Source organism: Saimiri boliviensis, chromosome 9 (assembly GCF_048565385.1).
Source record: "Saimiri boliviensis isolate mSaiBol1 chromosome 9, mSaiBol1.pri, whole genome shotgun sequence".
In the NCBI taxonomy this organism is placed as follows: domain Eukaryota; kingdom Metazoa; phylum Chordata; class Mammalia; order Primates; family Cebidae; genus Saimiri; species Saimiri boliviensis.
Window position 1 is genome coordinate 94391726 of NC_133457.1, and position 18951 is coordinate 94410676.

Below are 18951 nucleotides of genomic sequence, written 5' to 3' on the forward strand. Positions count from 1 at the left end.
AATGAGGGCCGGGTTTGAGCCACTGAAAACGAAGATAATCAGCATGGCTTGGTCCAGCACCAGAATATGCAGTATTACAGATGAACACTAGGTGGCGCTATTGGTTTGGTCTAGCACCAGTCTGCAGCATCACAGACAAACTAGGTGGAACTTCAGCACCGTGGCTTACCGCAGCACCAGCCAGCCCGCGGCATCAGAGGCAGACACTAGAGGGAGCTCCTGGATAGAAAAAAAGTCAGCTGAGTACACACCTAAAGGGTACATTCCCAGAAAAGGCCTGCCAGGTCTCCAGATTCTCTAGCCTGGCTGATTGGAGAAAGTCCTCCCTGTAGAAAACCAGACCACAAAGACTGGGAGGGGTAGCTGAGTTTTCAAATGCCAAAGTACCAAGAGGAGATAAGAGGACATATAAAGGAACAGGAAAGCATGGCCTATTCAAAGAAACACATCACAACTCTAGAAACTGCCCCCAAAGAAATATATGAATTATCTGGCAAAAAAAAAAAAAAAAAAAAAAAAAAAAATGCAAAAGAATGGTCAAAAGAATGTCCAATGAATTAAAAGAGAGTACAGACAGACAACTAAATAAAATCAGGAAAACACTGAATGAACAAAAGGAAAACATCCAAAAAGAGATAGAAACTATGAAGAAGAACCACACAGAAATTCTGGAACTGAAGACTACAATAAGTAAATTGAAAATCCACTAGAGGGACTGAACAACCGACGTTACCAAGAAGAAGAAAGAATAACAAATTCAAAGGCAAGACTTATGACATTACTGAGACAGAGAAGAAAAAAAAGGGACTAAGAAAAGTAAACAGAGCATAAGAAACTTAGGGACACTATGTGGAACATTATGGAACAACAAACACACTATCGGAATCTAAGAAAGATGAGAAAATGGCAAGGCACCACAGAGCCGATTCAAAAATATAACAGTTGGAAACTTTCCAAATCTGGGGGGGGAAAAATAGACATATAAATTCAAAAAGCTCAACAAACTCCAGCTAGGATAAATCTAAAAGCATTTACACCAAGACACAATTAAACTGTCAAAAATGAAAAAGAGGCTGAAGTGGGAGGATCACTTGAGCCCAGGAATTTGTGGTTACAGCAAGGTGTGATCACACCACTGCACTCCAGCCTGGGTAACAGAGGGAAACTTTGTTTCAAAAAAAAAAGTGACAGAGAGAATCTTGAAAGCACCAAGAGAAAAGCAGCTTGTCACATGCAAAGGAGCTCCTATTAAATCATCGGCTAAAGTACCCTTGTAGGCTTGAAGGAGTGGGAAATGAGGAGAAAAAAACTACCAATAAAGAACACTATATAGACCTAAACTGTCTTCAAAATGAAGAAGAAATGAAGGCTTTCTCAGATAAACAAAGCTGAGGGCATTCATCACCATTAGACCTGCCCTGAAAGAAATGCTGAAAGGAGTCCTTCAAGTTGAAGTGAAAAGATGATGAACAGCAACACAAAGCCATCCAAAAGTATAAATCTACCAGGTAAAGGTAGATTTTGTGCCTTTTTCTGAGCGTAAGTCAGACCTCAGTAAAAATTTAAAACAAAAACTCCAAAAAGCACGTCATGGGATTTGACATGAAATAGGAAAAGGGAGCAAGAAAGGCAAACTAAGCCGCAAGGCAAGACAAATGGCCGATAACAGAAAATCAAGTTCAACGACCTTAGAGGCTTCAGTATTGAGACACCAAACACTTCCTCCTAAATGAAAAGAAGGGAAGAAATGAGGCTGGATGACTTCCAAGGTTCAGTCATAAAAAGCCATGCTTTGTTCTCATAGGACTTGTGGCATTTGGTGCTTACAGACCATTGGAAATTCTCACTGCTTTATCTCCCAAGTTTGCTGGTAGTTCTTAGAAAATCAGGAGCCTGAGAGACTCACAGACACTGCTACTAATGATCCCAGCTGCCTGTGCTTTAGAGGTGATTTATAGAAGACAGGGAGCACTGCAAAACCTTCCATTTGAATAAATTAAATCCACCAATGCACATGTATCTGCCTCCTCTTCATGGCTAGAGAGGCAAGCATGCTTCTACTTTTACCTTCCAAATCTAAGCAAGCACCTCTCCTTGATAGAACTTACTCTAGAATAACAATGTCAAGGAGTTACAGAAAATGTTCCCAGGCTTTTAGGACCTCCAAGAAAGAAGAGAGCAGAGAAAGAAGTGGGGAAAGATAGCTGATTACAAAGGCACTCGTTGCTCTTTTTAGAATTGGTATTTACTTGATTGCTGCTAAGGCTGAACATTTTCCCAGTGCTTGCTTAGTATGTTTTCCATTTTATGGTAAACAATGAAAAAGCTGTTGTTTTAGCAAAGTTCCATTTTTGTAGTGGAAGGAAAAAAGCTTTACGTGTAGACTTCTGTTCTATATATATATACCTCGGGTGCCCTTGTTGAGGATAACTGAACTCAGGCCAGCAATAGACACTACAGTTCGTGTGATACCCAAGCACACTGACCACAGGGAATATCATTGTTTCTAGTTACCGAGCAATTACCGTGAGCCAGTGCTTCATGCGCAATCACATTTCATTAGTTTTATAGATGATGTGACAGATATAATGTTTTTAAGTATTTCCTTTGGTATTTGTCACCCCACAGCAGTTTAATTCCTTCTGTGGAAGCTCTTTTTCCAATTCTAAAGCTGGATTGTGAGACTTGTTGTCTTGAGGAAGGAGCAGGAGGGACTCCAGCTAAAGCAAAGACAAGCAGCTGTTAGGAAGAGGACTGCAGTTAGGAAAGTCCCGACCAGAAGGAAAAGAAGGGGAACCCCTCCCCTTGTGACTAGGTGAGGTAGTAAGAAAAAGAAGGAGAAGGCAGCGGTTGAGATGCTAGAGTCCTGCCAACCCCACACTCCCGAGGTTCAAATGCTGGGGTGGGGTGAGAATGGAATTTAGGGATTCCTGCAGCATAAGGGACCTTAGCCTGGCTTCCCAGGGTGTTCACAGGTCACAGCATCACAAAGAAACCATGTCCAACCCGGCTCCTGAGCACTAGATCAGAAACAGTAGAGGAATTGAATGTCTTCAAAAACTGGTGATTGTGGTTAACCCTAAGGAAAGTAATGCCTATAAAGGAGACACTGAATCCTCTGAATGTTGTACTCTGTGGATGCCCATGGCAGATAATTGACAAAAATATCCACGATTCTATACCCCTTCTTTGTATCCACACCTTTTACAATAAGACTTTGCAGCTCCTCCTAACAAGAGGCAAAGTCTATTCTCCATTCCTTGAATCTTGTCTGGTCTTGTAACTTGCTCTGGCCAAAAGAATATGGCAGAAGTTACCTTGTACCTTGCACTGTCTCTCAAAACTTCTCCTTTCATGTGAACAAGCCTAAGCTTGTGTCCTGGAGGAAGAGAGACCACATAGAAGAGACCTGAGGTACCTGGGTTAACAATCAGCCAACTCCAGTAACAAAGCCACCTAGACAACCTGCAGCTGACCTCACGTGCATGAACACTCCCAGCCAATATCAGCTGCGATGAGAGGAACCAACCACCAAACTGAGCTTAGACTGAATTGTCAAGCCACAGAATCATGAATTAACTCAATGGTTAGTTTTTAAGCTTCTAGATTTTGGGGTGGTTTGTTATGCAGCAATAGCTAACCAATACAATGCCTTGCCTATTAAAATAAATAAAATTATTTGTAAATAAAACTTTAGGAAATAAAAGCAAGTAGCTGAGAAAGAAATCTGCATAACTGAGCAGATGATGCAGAAGTTCCCAGGTAAGAATGACAGGGAGGTACTGAGGGTCTGGTGGAGTCATCTAGGCTTGTGGCCCTTTCAAAGAACCTTCAATGTATGGGTCTAATTGACGAGAGAACAAGTAGAGGGAGTAACGGAATTGAGCAGGGGTATCAGTGCAAGGCTTGAAAAGACCAGTCACAGACCCAGTGCAATGTCCTTGGGGACCAGGCCAGACTAACCCCCCTCATGGTAGACACTAGGTTCCTGGGACCCAGGGGACACACTCAGATCCAAGGCCTGCCACCCTACTGCAGGGAGAATCTTCAGCTTCCTCTGCACCCATGACCTTCTGAACCATGAGGGAGGAAGTGAAACACCAAAAGGCTGAGTTGTTCCTGTACTTTTGCCTGGAAAAGACTGAGTTAAGCTAAAAGACAATAGTGAAAACCTATAGAGTGCTGACTCCACCCCATACACGGTACCATATTCCTGTTTCACAGATCAGGAAACTGAGGCACAAATTGCTCACATGATTGACCTAAGGTCACACAGCCATACTGAGTGAAGCCAAGTTTTGAACCCAAACAGTGTGGCTGAAGAGACTGCCTGGATTGCATTAATCGGCAAGGTTAATCTTTTCCTTCTTGATAGGCAGCACCAGGAGGCTCCTGAGGAAGTTCAGATCAGTTACGGGAAACAAAGATGCCACAGACACAAACGTTTGCACAATCTGAGTATGTTTCACGTGGACCCCAGGAAAGGGAGGCTGAGAGAGCTGCCCATGATTATACCTTTAGGAATTAGTCTTGTGCCCTCCATGCAGTGCCAGAAGGAGGCCCCCATGGGGCTTGCTTTATGATAAATCCTTCTTCTGAAGGAATGTTACTTCCTCTATGTTCTACACATCATGAATAATGATAGTTAACACGTTTAGCATTTACACCGTTCTGTGCCCTTGCACATATTATTTCTTATAATCTCACCAAAACTTATCTGAGGAGGGGATTGCTGCTGTTCCTACGTTGCAAATGAAGAAACAAGACTCAGAAATGGTGACTTTAAAATCTTGCACAGCCAAGAAGAGGAAGATCCAGTGCTTGCTCCCAAGTCCAGCTGATTCCAGAGTGCATCCTATGACCTCAGTACCCATCTCCCTCCTGGGCACCTTGGACAGAGCCTATGGCAAGGGGTCATCAAGGTTGTAGCACAGTGGTTACAGGAACCACAGCTCAGCCACAAAAGCAGGAACTACTTTCCTATTGCACCAGCAGCCTTGTGTTGCTGCAGCGAAAACACTTCCCCAAGCAGCTGTGGCCAAGAGACACAGAAACTGCCTTGTCCACGGCCCCACCTCAGACTTTAACACTCAACAGAAAGCAGAGGAGCCCCAAGTCCTGGGGACCACAGGAGGTACCATGCGCTCCATGATGCCCGCCCCCACCTGCCTGGCCCACTTGCTTCCCTGCTTCCTGCTACCGGCTCTGGTCCTTGTCCTCTCAGGTAAGCGGGATCTAGGACAGAACAGGGTCCACCCCTGGCTGGTCGGTCCCTAGGGGGGTGCCAAGTGCTCTGGCTTGCCTGCAGAAGCTTGACCCCACGAAGATAAAGAGGGGGACACTGAAAATTTGCCCGACCCCAGCAGAGAGCAGACCCAGTGCCCCAAGGAGCAGCATAGTGAAGTGATGAGCTCGCAGGCTCTGCGCTCATACCCACTGCCTTCCAGCTTGGATGCTCCTATGCCCACGTCAGATGCTGCAGCTCTGTTAGCCCCAGGAGCCTTTTCTATAAAACAGGGACACTCATGGGACCTTTCTCTAGGGCTGCTGTTAATATTAAATAGAAAAGTGGTGAGGCTCAGCCTTGGGCCAGCTACATAGTTGATGAGACCCAGGGCAAAATAAAAACTGGGATCTTTTGTTCAAAAACTATTAAGCCACACAGCAGAGCATTAAACCAAGCATGGGATCCTTCTAAGCACGGGGCCCTGTGCGACTGTATAGATGGCACAGCCATGAACCAGCCACGGCTCAGCTTATGATGCAACAGGCTCAAACCTCACCGCTAACCGGTTTAAGTTTCCTTTTTTCTGAGCCTTAGTTTTTCCATCTGTAAAGTGGAGCTAAAAATAGGACCCACCTTGTGACTTTCTTAGGAGAATTCAAGAAGATAATACCTGTAAGTACCCAGCATAACAAAGATTTAGTAACTTTGGCCATTAATATTATCATTCCCCTGTCTCCCCTAACTCAGGGGCAGGCCAGGTTAGCTCCTGAGTCTGGATTGAGACCACTGGATATAGCTCAGCCTCTGAGTTCAGAACTCTCTGATCTACCAGGCAGAAATACTTGGCTCTCAGTGGGCTCATTCCATCTCCTGACCATCTGGGCCCCTGCTACAGGCCCTACTGAAATCTAAATTCTGTCCATCACCCCTTTGGTCCTCCAGAGTGTCCACCCCCAGGAGAGCTCCTGGCAGAACCCAGGTGTGGGGTCAGACCTGGATGCTCCCTCACTCATTGGCCATATGACTCATGACACCACTTCACTTCTCAGAGCTGATTTCCTCAATTGCAAGATATGAATCATAATTCCTAGGTCTCATTCCACAACTACTTTTGAGTGTCTGCTATGTTTTAGGCACTAGACTAGGAAATCAGAAATCTAAACTACCCAGAATAAAAAATATTCTGAATGACTGCTGGAACTGAATAGATGGGAAATAAGAGAAGTTGCTTAAACCAGTCAGCCGGAAGGTTTCAGTCCAGCTGCACCTCAAGCCGAGTCAGGGCACAGGGCCCCCTGCTTTGAAGGGCCCCATGCTTGGTTTAACGCTCTTCTGTGTTGCTCAGAAAGGGACCTGCATTTCCATTTTGCACTTGGCCCCACAAATTATGTAGCTGGCCCAGGGTTGAGCCTCACTACTTTATAATTTAATACAGCAGCCCTAGAGAAAGGTCTTATGAGTGCCCTGTCTTGTAGTAGAGGAGACAGGGGCTAACAGACGTTCTATAAGGCTTTTAAAGGAAGCCCCTGTACAGGAACCATGAAAGGCAGAGAATGCAGACGGCAAATAGATGAGAAGGAAGCCCAGGGCTGGTCCAGCTCCACCAACAAGGCAGAGGCAAACCTCCTAGGACACCTCCTAAAGCCCATGTGACAACACAGAAGGAGACTCAGAAGGACAGAGGGAGGAGAGGGGAGGGGTGTGGGCACCAGGACTGAGTCCAGGTTCCAGCCCTGGTGTTCACTTCTCCAGACTCACCCCCAGCTGGGATAAGTGTAACTGACATACATTAAACCACATATATGTAAAGTACTCAATTTGATAAATTTTGTATGTGAGCACTGGGTATATTTCACACTTGTGAAATCATCAGCAAAATCAGCATTTTGGATGTATCCAGCATCCGAAAGTTTCCTTGTGACTCGTGCTTGTCACTCCCTTTTTGTCTCCAAAGCAACCATGGATCTGTGTTCTGTCACTATAGTTTGCATTTTCTAGAATTTTATACAACAAGGATCATGCAGTTGTACTCCTTTTTGGCTGGCTTCTTTTACTCAGCATAATTATTTTGAGATTCATTGATGTTGTTGCATTGTCAGTAGTTCATTTCTTCTCATGTCTATCCACTGGAAGGATAAACCCTTTCCCATTCACCTGTTGACAGACATTTGGGTTGTTTGCAGTTTAGAGCTATTGCAAATAAAGTGTCTATGAATATTCGCCTACAAGTCTCTGTCGATATAGCCTTTCATTCCTCTTAGGGAAATACATTTTATCTATCTTTGTGTGATACATTGTCTTGATTACTGTAGCATTATCTAAGTCTTAAAATCAGGTGGTATTAGTTTCCTAATTTTATTCTTTTTCAAATTGTTTTAGCTACTCTAGAAATTTTAGATTTAGTTTATCAATTTCTAAAGTGAAGCCTCCTGGGATTTGAATAGGAATAGCAGCGAATTTGTGTATCAACTTGAGAATAATTGACATCTTAGCAATATTGAATCTTCCAACATATGAACAGTGTGTATCTCTCTATTTATTTAGGCTTGATTTTTTTTTCTCTTAGCAATGTCTTGTAAGTTTTCAGTTTGCAATTCCTTCACATTTTTTGGCTAAATATTTTCTATTTTTTTATAATATTAATGACTGGAATTTTTAAATTCAAATATCAAATTCTTTATTGCTAGTATATAGTAATGCAGATAATTTTGTATATAGATCTTTTATCGTCATTGTTGCTAAACTCATTTGTTAGGTATAGCAGCCTTTTTAAGAAATTTTCATTGCAAATTTAATTACGTCATCTGCACATAAAGATAGTTTCCTTTTTTCTTTCAAATCTGGTTGTCTTCTCTTTCCTATTACCTTTTTGCATGGTTAGTACCTCTCCTACAATATTGGATAGAAATAGTAAAAACAGGCATCCTTGTCTAGTTCCTGATCTGCAGGGAAAACATTCATTTTTGCACTACTAAGCATAATATTTGTTGTGGGGTTTTCACAGATGCCCCTTATCAACTTGAAAAGCTTCCTTCTATTCCAAGTTTGCTGAGAGTTATTATTAGGAATGCATGTTCAACTTTGAAAAGTGCTCTTTCTGCATCTGTTGAGATGATTATATGAGTGCGTGTATATGCATGTGTGTGTTAGTTTAGTAATACGGTAAATTACATTGATTGATTTTTGAATATTAAACCAACTTTACATTCCAGGGATAAACTCAACTTGATCATAATGTATTATACTTTCTACATATTGCTGATTGCTGAATTTGGTTTACTAAAATTTTGTTTAAAATTTTTTTATGTTCATGAGGGATTTTTTTTTTTTTTTTTTTAGATAGAGTTTCTCTCTTGTTACCCAGGTTGGAGTGCAATGGTACGATCTCGGCTCGCTGCAACCTCTGCCTCCTGGGTTCAGGCAATTCTCCTGCCTCAGCCTCCTGAGTAGCTGGGATTACAGGCACGCACCACTATGCCCAGCTAATTTTTTGTATTTTTAGTAGAGACAGGGTTTCACCATGTTGACCAGGATGGTCTCGATCTCTTGACCTCGTGATCCACCCGCCTCGGCCTCCCAAAGTGCTGGGATTACAGGCTTGAGCCACCACGCCCGGCCATGGATTTTTTTTTTTCTTGTAAGGACTTAGGGTTTGGTTTCAAGATAACACTGGGACTTGTAGAATAATTAGAAAAGCATGACCTTTTTTCAATTTTCTAAAAGTATTTATATAAAATTGGTATTATTTATTTCTTAAAAATATGAAAAATTCGGCCGGGCATGGTGGCTCATGCCTGTAATCCCTGCACTTTGGAAAGCTGAGGCAGGTAGATCACTTGAGGCCAGGAGTTCAAGACCAGCCTGGCCAACATGGTGAAACCCCGCCTCTACCAAAAATGTAAAAATCAACCAGGCATGGTGGCACATGCCTGTAATCTCAGCTACACAGGAGGCTGAAGCAGGAGAACTGCTTGAACCTGGGAGGCAGAGGTTGGAGTGAGCCGAGACAGTGCCACTGCACCCCAGCCTGGGCGACAGAGTGAGGCCTTGATATGAAAATTTATGAATGAAACTAGGATTTGGGAAGATTTTTAATAAAAGATTAAACTTTTTGATAGCTAATAGGGCTATCCAGGTTATCTTTTTCTTCTTGAGATAGCTTTGGCAGTGGCTCTTTTTCAAGGAATCTGTTCATGTTACCTAAATTGTCAAATATACATAACTTGAAGTTTTCCATAATATTTCCTTATTATTCTATTAATATGAGTAAAATCCGCAGTAATATCACCAATCTTTTTCCTGATTTTCACAATTTAGGTTCTCTCTGTGTGTGTCTCCTCTGTTCAGTCTCACTAGAGATTTATCTATTTTAGTAATCTTCTCAAAGATTTTCTTCTTATTGATTTTCTCTCTCTCTCTCTCTCTCTCTCTCTCTGTGTGTGTGTGTGTGTGTGTGTGTGTGTGTGTGTGTTTCTACTGTATTAAGTTTCATTTTGAGCTTGATCCCAGCACTTTGGGAGGCCAAGGCGGCAGATCACCTGAGGTCAGTCATTTAAGACCAGCCTGCCTGGCCAACACGATGAAACCCCATCTCTACTAAAAATACAAAAATTAGCCCAGCATAGTGGCACACATCTGTAATCCCAGCTACTCAGGAGGCTGAGGCAGGAGAATCACTTGAACCCAGGAGGCAGAGGTTGCAGTGAGCTGACATGGCACCACTGCATTCCATCCTGGGTCACAGAGCAGGACTCTGTCTCCAAAAAAAAAAAAAAAAAAAAAAAAGATGAAGATGAGGAAAGGGAACACTATTGATGGGAATGTAAATTAGTACAGTCACTATGGAAAACAGCATGGAGATTTCTCAAAAATCTAAAAATAGCACTCATATCATCCAGCAATCCTAGAATGGGGTATTTATCCACAGGAAAAGAAATCGATATATCAAAAGAGTGCATGGATTTCTATGTTTATTACAGCACTATTCACAATTGCAAATGTATGGAATCAATCTAAATGTCAATCAATGGATGAATGGATACAGAAAATACATATATTTTGGGTATTCCCAAGCATACCCACAATGGAATACTATTCCACCATAAAAAAATAATGAAATCATGTCATCATTCAGAGCACATGGATGGAGCTGGAGATTATTTTATTAAGTGAAATAAGCCCTGCTTGGGAGGCTGAGGCAGGAAAATCGCTTGAGCCTGGGAGGTGGAGTTTACAGTAAGCCAAGATCACACCATCACACTCCAAAAAAAAAAGAAAGAAAGAGAGAAAAGAGAAAGAAAGAAAGAAAGAAAGAAAGAAAGAAAGAAAGAAAGAAAGAAAGAGAAAGAGAAAGAAAGAAAGAAAAAAGAAAAGAAAAGAAAAGAAAAAAGAAAAGGAAGGAAAGAAAGAGAAAAGGCCAGACACAGAAAGACAAATATGAGGGTGCTAAAAATGATCTCATGGAAGTAGAGAGTGTAATGATAGAATGATAGATACCAAAGACGAGGAAAGGTGATGGGTCTGAGGGAAAGGAATTAAGAGTGAGGTTGGTGAATGGGTACAAACACACAGTTAGATAAAAGGAAATTCTAATGTTTGATAGCAGAGTAGGGTGACTATAATTCACAACAATGTGGTATATTTTTCAAAATAGCTAGAAAAGAGGACTTGAAATGTACCCAACACATAGAAATAATAAATACTCAGGTGATGGAAAGAAAGAAAGAAAAGGAAGGAAGGAAGGAAGGAAGGAAGGAAGGGAAAAAAACTTACAATAGTAATCTCACATTTCTCCACTCCCAGTCTTTATTCTATTGATGTCATGACTTCTACTTATACATGTGTTAGAAGCCTCACAGTAGAACGTTATTTTTTTAAAAATCAGTTTGGAGCCTTTTAAGATTTGTTGGGTGGACCAGGACACTTCTTTCTGGGCTGTGTACTCTCTTCTACAGATTCTCCCCAGTGCCCAGACAATCATGAAGTTTACCAGTGTGGCTGGTAGGAACAGGCATCATTCTTAGCTCTGTAGTGAGTGATGGGCACAGTCCTGTGCATGTGTGTGAGGAAACTTCCTGACGCAAGGGAAAGAACCAACAGGAAGGATTAGTGATAACAGATCTGACTGGCTCAAATAATGTTTGAGAGTGGATGTTGCTGACTGTCTCGGAACTGAGGACATCAAGGACAAGAGCAGTTCCTAGGATTCAACCAGTGGCTATCACTTGCTCACAATTGTGGGAAAGCTTTCTTGGTAGTTAATAGCACATGCCCAGCTGAAGACAGGTAGAAACAGAATTTAGAATTCCATAACTTTTTCCTAGGTCTTCTTAGAAGGGAGTGTTTGCTTCATCTTCTTACTCTCCTTCCCTCATTCACAACTGAGAAACACCGTAATATCCTGCAGACGAACTTGTGGAGTGAGACTGAGCTATTCACAAAGCTGATGGAACACAGATGAAAAGGAAACTCAGGGCACAAATCTGGTGACCTTGAGTTGAGCAGAATCTTAAGTCACCTGATCTGAGTTCAAATCCTGGCCATGATATCTACTGAATGCACGGTTTACTTCATGTTTCTTTACAACTATGAGCATTTGTTTTCTTTCTCATCTCAAAAATGGAGATGATAGGCTGGGCACAGTGGCTCACACCTGTAATCCCAGCACTTTGGGAAGCCAAAGTGAAGGAATCACTTAAGTACACGAGTTTGAGACCAGCCAGCACAGTGAGACCCCATAACTACAAAAAAAAAAAAATACAAATAAGTAATAAACTGAAAAGTTTTTAAAAATTGAGATTATAATAGCATCTAGCTCACAGAATTCTTAGAAGGAGTACATGTGATGATGTCTGTAACCCAGAACTTCTATGGGCAGCCTCAGCCCTCTTTCTCTGTATCCACTTTGAGGACAAAATCAACAGTTCAATCTATCTTCACAACACATTAACAAGAACTGCAGTCTGCTGAATAATTCACAGGAGGCAGGAAGGGTATTTATACTGAATGCTACAACACACAAACCTACATCTCCGAAGGGTGGCATTTGCGGATTAACAGCCAGAGCTCCAGAAACAGGCTGAGAGGGCTTGAATTAAGCCTGTCACCCCCCTACTGGGTGAATGTAAGAATCTGTCAGAGCTTCCATAGCAAAGTACTGAGCCTGGGTGGCTTGAACATCTCAATGTAATTTCTCACAATTCTGGAGGCTGGAAACCCGCGATCAAGGTGTCTGCAGGGCTGGTTTGTCTGAGGCCTCTCCCCTCAGCCTATAAACAGCTGCCTTCTCCCTGTATCGTCACATGGTCTTCCCCTTGTATGTGTGTGTCTCAATTCCCTCTCCTTATAAGGACATCAGTTGGATTAGATTAAGCCCCCCACCCCCTGCCCCACAATGTCCTCTTTTAACTGAATTACCTCCTTAAAGACCTTACCTCCAAATACAGTCACATTCTGAGGTGCTGGAGGTTAGGATATCAACATGTGCATTTGGGAGACACAATCCTAGCACATGATCCTGGGTCTGCTGCCTAACCTTTCTGGGCCCTCTGTTTCCTCTGTGGAAAAATGAGAATAATGCAGTTTACCTTAGAGGAGCATCATGAAGAATAAGTGACATAATGCATGCAGGGCCCAGCACATGGTGAGTAACTTGAGTGTTATTTATTTACAGGTTTTCCATTGCATAGCTCAGTTCTCTCTCTGCAGGCAACCACCTCATCCCCTCTTTCCCTTCCCTCTCTAATGACACTCCTGTCTTGTCCTGGGCCATTGTTCTTGGCCAGATAATGGTTTGATTGTTTTAAGCCTGACTTTTAGGGCTCCAAGTCCTTCCTGCCCAGTGCAAGGTCTTTCTTCCTCTTTTGTAGAAGCCTCTGAGCAGAGCAGCCGGAATGAGTGGCAGGTGCTACAGCCTGAGGGCCCCATGCTGGTGGCAGAAGGCAAGACACTCCTACTGAGGTGTATGGTGGTTGGCTCCTGCACCGATGGTATGATAAAATGGGTCAAAGTGAGCACTCAGAACCAACAAGAAATTTATAACTTTAAACGTGGCTCCTTCCCTGGGGTGATGCCGATGATCCAATGGACATCAGAACCACTGAATTGCGATTATTCCATCTATATCCACAATGTCACCAGGGAGCACACTGGAACCTACCACTGTGTGAGGTTTAATCGTTTGAGTGAACACTCAGAAATGAAATCGGAGGAGGGCACCTCAGTGCTTGTGAAGGGTGAGTATCAGGCCCTGCAGGCCACACGTTTGCTCTGGTCTGTTTCCCTGCACAGTCACCTTTATCCACTGTATCATGCTGTGTCACACAAAATTTCAGTGGCATACAACAATACACATTTGTATCTCACATGGACATTTCCATGTGGCTTGGTGGTTCCACTTCTCATGTCTCATGCCAGAGTCCAGGCTGGAGACGTAGCAGCTACGTGGGGCATGATTTTCTCATGGAAATGGCAGAAGCAGAAGCCCAGTCCCAATTCTTCAAGTACGCCTCAAGCATCTAGTCACATTATATCTGCTAACAGCCCATTGGCTAAAGCAAGTCACATGGCTCAGCTCCAAGACAAGGGACAAGGAAAAATAGCCTTCCACCATGCAGCCAAGGTAAGGGTGTGGATGTTCCCTATGACTAGCACAGAGTCAAAACGTGAGGCTGAGCATGTCAACTACCACGCTCCCCAGGTAATCAATCATGGTATCTCTAAGTCCACCTATGGTGACCCGAATACTCAAATCCCAGGACTCTCATAGACTAGCAGTGCATTCTTAAGTCAGTTACCCTGACTCTACATGCCTCAAGTGCTTTGCTTGGAAAACAGGCAACACAATTTGCACTTCAAGGGTCAATGGGGTGATTAAATAGAACAGATGCCTGTGGAATCACCCTGTAAACTGGTAACATGGAGAGTATCTGTGCACGGGAGTTCATTTTCACTTAATGCCAGATTCAGGAAGGCTTCCCTGGCTTCTTCCAAGCTATGATGGTGCCTCCTTCGTAGTTCTGCCATCTTCTGGATTTCCAGTCTCTGGGCAATTTTTTGACCATCTCCACTAGCAGACAGACAATGGCTTCAGGGCAGGGCACTTATGTGTCTTCCTGAGTTTCACATTCCCCAATTCTACCATTGGTATGTAGGAGGTACTCAGAGCCTCTTTACTGAATGAGTCAACTAATGAGTAATAAAGAAAGCAGAAGGGAGTGGCTGAGAGCAGAAATCTGGAAATAAGGAAGGGAGGGAAAGCACCAGGGAGGAAATGATGAAAGAGGAGAGGGACTCCAACAAGGACCTCTTCTTTGACTTCAGGAGCTGGGGACCCTGAACCAGACCTGTGGATCATCCAGCCCCAGGAACTGGTGTTGGCATCCACTGGAGACAATGTCTTTCTGAACTGCACAGTGCTTGGAGATGGTCCCCCCGGACCCATCAGGTGGTTCCGGGGAGCTGGTCTGAGCCGGGAGGCCATTTACAACTTTGGAGGCATCTCCCACCCCAAGGCGACAGCGGTGCGGTCCTCCAACAATGACTTCAGCATTCTTCTGCAAGGCGTCTCCAATGAGGATGCAGGCACCTATTACTGTGCAAAGTTTCAGAGGAAACCCAACAGGCAATACCTGTCTGGACAGGGCACCAGGCTAAAACTGAAAGGTGAGACAATTGGTTTTGGAGTTGTCGGGGGAGAGGAGCAGGTTTCATGAGCAATTTTTCTACATGCCCCAAAAAAGCCAGCTCTTCCCAGCCTCCGTGTCTTTACATAAGTTGTTCCCTCTACGTGGAATGCTTTCTTCTTTTCTCTGAAAACTCCTACTAATCCTTCAATGCCCAGAACAAATGGCCCCTCCTCTGTAAAACCTTCTTCTCCTCTTGAGCAGAGTTAATTTCTCCCCATTTTGGTTTCTACAGAATTCTATATGGATCATTAATAAATCAACAAACATCGGCCAGGCACCATGGCTCACTCCTGTAATCCCAGCATTTTGGGAGGCCAAGGTGGGTGGATCACCTGAGTCAGGAGTTCAAGACCAGCCTGACCAACATGGTGAAACCCCGTCTCTACTATAAATACAAAATTAGCCAGGCATGGTGGCACATGCCTGTAATCCCAGAAATTTGGGAAGCTGAGGCAGGACAATCGCTTGAACCTAGGAGGCAGAGGTTGCAGTGAGCTAAAATCACACCATTGCACTCCAGCCTGGGCAACAAGAGTGAGACTCCGTCTCAAAAAATAATAATAACAATAATAACAATTCAACCAACATCTACTACATGCCTGTTGAGTGTCCTGCACTATACTAAGTACTAGAGATACTGCAATGAATTAGACATGTCCATATCCCAAAGGTGCTCTAGCAGAAAGTCTAATTTTGTCCTTCACAGCTGCAGGGTTTGACTTCTAGCCCCGACCCAGGAGAAACTGGCAGACTCATCCCAGACACCCCCAGCTCCTGGGACTCAGGAAGTGGTGGGAGATAAAGATAAAGGGAAGTATGAGAAAGCCTCTCTCCCTTGCAGCAAAGTCTACCTCTTTCCAAGAGGCAGAATTCACCAGGGAACGTGCAACTGAGATGTCTCCAACAGGTGAGTGTACCTACCTCAGTGGAGTCAATGAGTCTACCTTAGGCAAGGGGGCCATGAATGGCTTGGTCATGGGAAGGGAGCAGTCCCACACTCCTGGGGCTCATCTGCCACCAAGAAAGCTCCCAGGATCTCATCTCAATTGCAGCTCTGGGATGCCAGAGAACCATGTTACAACAGCTCATTTGCAACAAACTCTCATTGCCAGGGCTATGTTTAGTGGGGAGCTTTGGTTGAGAGGTGGTGAGCTCCCTGGGATTCTTAGTTTAGGGACACACTGTGAGGCTATGCACAGCACTGGAGAACATGGCTTTGTAGATAAGTCTCCTGGATGGAGCCTCTTTCTAGTGTGATGGGCAGGTTCTCACCCCTGGAATCTGGTATCTGACTGTGTGAACTAGATGGCAGGGGACAAGCATCAGAGAGCTACTTCATGGAATTGTGTGTGGATTTAATGAGATCACAAGTGCCAAGTATCCAGAATGATGCCTGGCACATCTCCTGTTAACATTCAGGGACTCTCAGTGTCTGCTGGGAGCTTGTGATAGAGGTGGTCAGATTTGCCTACCTGATGCTCAGCCCTGCTCCTGCCATTCAAGGGGACCAGAGTGCCTGGGTCCCATGACTTCTTTAATACATGTGGCCCTGAGAATATCACTTCTGTACTCTGGGTCAGTCTCCTTATCTATAAAAATTGGATCACGATCTTATGCTGTAAAATTACCTTGAGGATTGCTTTAGGCAATTAGGAAGAGCGGAGGTTAGGGAGGCGACTGAGATGATGACAGGTGCAGATAGAATATTGGGTGACCCTTCTCTGGGCCCAGGGCAGAGGAAAGGGTGGTCTTTGATCACCTCTGTCACTGTAGAAAGGATACAGCTCCAGAGGTTATACAGCAGCAGGATGTGACCTTGCCCATGGGCAACACTGAGGTATGGGCTGTGGGGCCCTCACCACGGGTCCTGCCTGAGCTCTCTCCTGTGCCTCCCAGGCCTCCTGGTTGTGTTCATACCTACTGTCCTGGGGCTGAAGGCAATGATCTTGGCTGCAGTCCTGCTGGCCCTGGCTACCTGTTGGAGGAGCTCTGGGCAAGAAGATTTCAAGACCACAGGCCCAGCAGAGCCATGAACACCTTATCATGGAGCAAGGTTCAAAACTGAGGGGTCAGCCCCAGAGTGGGGATCCTCTGAGTCGGAGAGGAGCCAGGGCTCCTCGACCACTTCCCTGCCTCCAGTCCCAGCCGCCAGATGCCCCCAGGGCTCATGACAGACTACTAGATCTGTACATCTGCTTTTGGTTCACCTAGTGAAATTCCCCTCTTTGCACCGGGCTTCCCTCTGAAGTGTCTCCCTTTCTCTTTTCGGCCTGTTCAAGACCTCCTTGCTTTTCAGGACCTGGCTAAGTCTCTCCTCAATACCCTTGCCCCTGCTGCAGCCCTTTCTGGTGTACCCTACCCCTTTCCCCACCTCCCCACATCTTTCTTGGCCTCCAACATCCAACTCAGAGTCTTCTTCCCAGGAGGTGTCCCTAAGCATCTCTGAGTTCAACCAGCCAGATCATCTCTGCCCCTCTATCTACACCCTTTTCCCCACCCTTCCTGCCTTCCTTCCATCCCCCTCATGGCTGGCTTGGGTGGGTGTAATATTAGGATGCAGGTTCAGCAACTATAACAAAACTCTTAAATAACAATGGCTTAACCCAGTAGAAATCAACCAGAATGTTGACCATCAGCAGGCCATGCAATACAGAGACTCCCTGGTATTGAGATCCGGGATTCACTGCTCCCATTGCTACCAGATCCACCTTCTAGCCAGTTAGACTGAGGAAGAAGACAGGGAAGAGGAGCAGGACCCTCCCCTTCAAGGGCACAGTCAGGAACTTGGTCACTTCACTTACCTCTACTTGGCTGGAATGTGGTCACATGGTCATATCTAGCTGCAAGAAAGTCTGGGAAATGTAGTCTTTACTTCTGGCAGCAATGTGCCCAGCTGCAAGTTTTCACCAGAGAACCAGATGGTAGACATCAGGGGATAACCAGTTATCTCCATCACAGTGGCAGACAGGCAGTCTCTCACCTGCCCTGGGTTTAAACCTAAGTTTAATGCCCAGCTAGCTGGCCAGCACTTCTTCCCACCATCACTGCCCCTGGGGCAGCATGATGTGGGGCATAGTTCCCAGGAAGAGTGATTTTGCCCCCATGGGACTTTTGGCAATGTCTGGAGATGTTTTTGGTTGGCACAACTTGGAGGTGCTACCACCATCTAGTGGACTGAGAAGCCCTGACATAGGGAAAAGTGTGCGTGCCAAAGAGTCAGACACACCTGCCTTGAACTGCCCTGCACTGTGCACCCTCAGTGACTAATCAGAGGCCCTTCACATCACAGAACATCCAGGATACTAATATGGACTTCTCTGCATTTTGTAAGAACCAATTCAAGGCCAGGCGTGGTGGCTCATGCCTGTAATCCCAGCACTTTGGGAGGCCGAGGCAATGGATCATCTAAGGTCAGGAGTTCGAGACCAGCCTAGCCAACATGGAGAAACCCCATCTCTACTAAAAATACAAAAAAATTAGCCAGGCATAGTGGCGCATGCCTGTAATCCCAGCTACTTGGGAGGATGAGGCAGGAGAATCACTTGAACTGGTGAGGTGGAGGTTGCAGTGAGCTGAGATTGCACCACTGCACCCCAGCCTGCGCAACAAGAGTGAAACTCCATCTCGAGAAAAACAAAAACAAAGAACCAATTTAATTTCTGCATTGACTGAGGGCCTCCTGTGTGCTGTGTGCACTGCATGCACTCAATACGTGTAAATTCCCTGTTCTCTTTCCAGGCAGACATTTATTAGCACTCACTATAGGGGGAAGTGGATGAGTCTAGATGTTTTTCATTATAACAAACAGAAAAACAGCTTGAGCACAGCCAGAGAGGACAGTCTCAGAATGAAATAAATCACGGAATTCCCAGACATTAGAGAGGGTAGGTAAATGAGGCTGAATAGTAACCCCCATCCCAAAGATATTCATGTCCTAATCTCTGGAGCCTGGGACTGTGTTACCTTGTATGGCAAAAACAAACAAACAAACAAACAAACAAACAAACAAACAAAGACTATGCAGACACGATTAAATTA

The 18951-nt window shown here is 44.4% G+C and overlaps 1 protein-coding gene across 6 annotated transcripts; it reads left to right on the forward strand.

Moving 5' to 3' along the window:
* The first annotated feature begins 5015 nt into the window (after window positions 1-5015).
* Window positions 5016-18895, forward strand: SIRPB2 (signal regulatory protein beta 2). Of its 6 annotated transcripts, none has more exons than XR_012519327.1 (5): window positions 5016-5224; window positions 13096-13461; window positions 14549-14890; window positions 15146-15232; window positions 15755-15820. XR_012519327.1 is itself a non-coding variant. In XM_039479603.2 (5 exons), the coding sequence occupies exons 1-5, from the start codon at window positions 5140-5142 to the stop codon at window positions 16944-16946; spliced, it is 996 nt and encodes a 331-aa protein (XP_039335537.1). In that variant the 5' UTR covers window positions 5016-5139; the 3' UTR covers window positions 16947-18895. The 6 variants fall into 6 exon arrangements, 4 of the variants coding, with proteins under 4 accessions (XP_039335537.1, XP_074262443.1, XP_074262444.1 ...); XM_039479603.2 differs by lacking the exon at window positions 15146-15232 and adding an exon at window positions 16810-18895; XR_012519326.1 differs by having other exon boundaries at window positions 14549-15232; window positions 15620-15844.
* The last annotated feature ends 56 nt before the right edge of the window (window positions 18896-18951 follow it).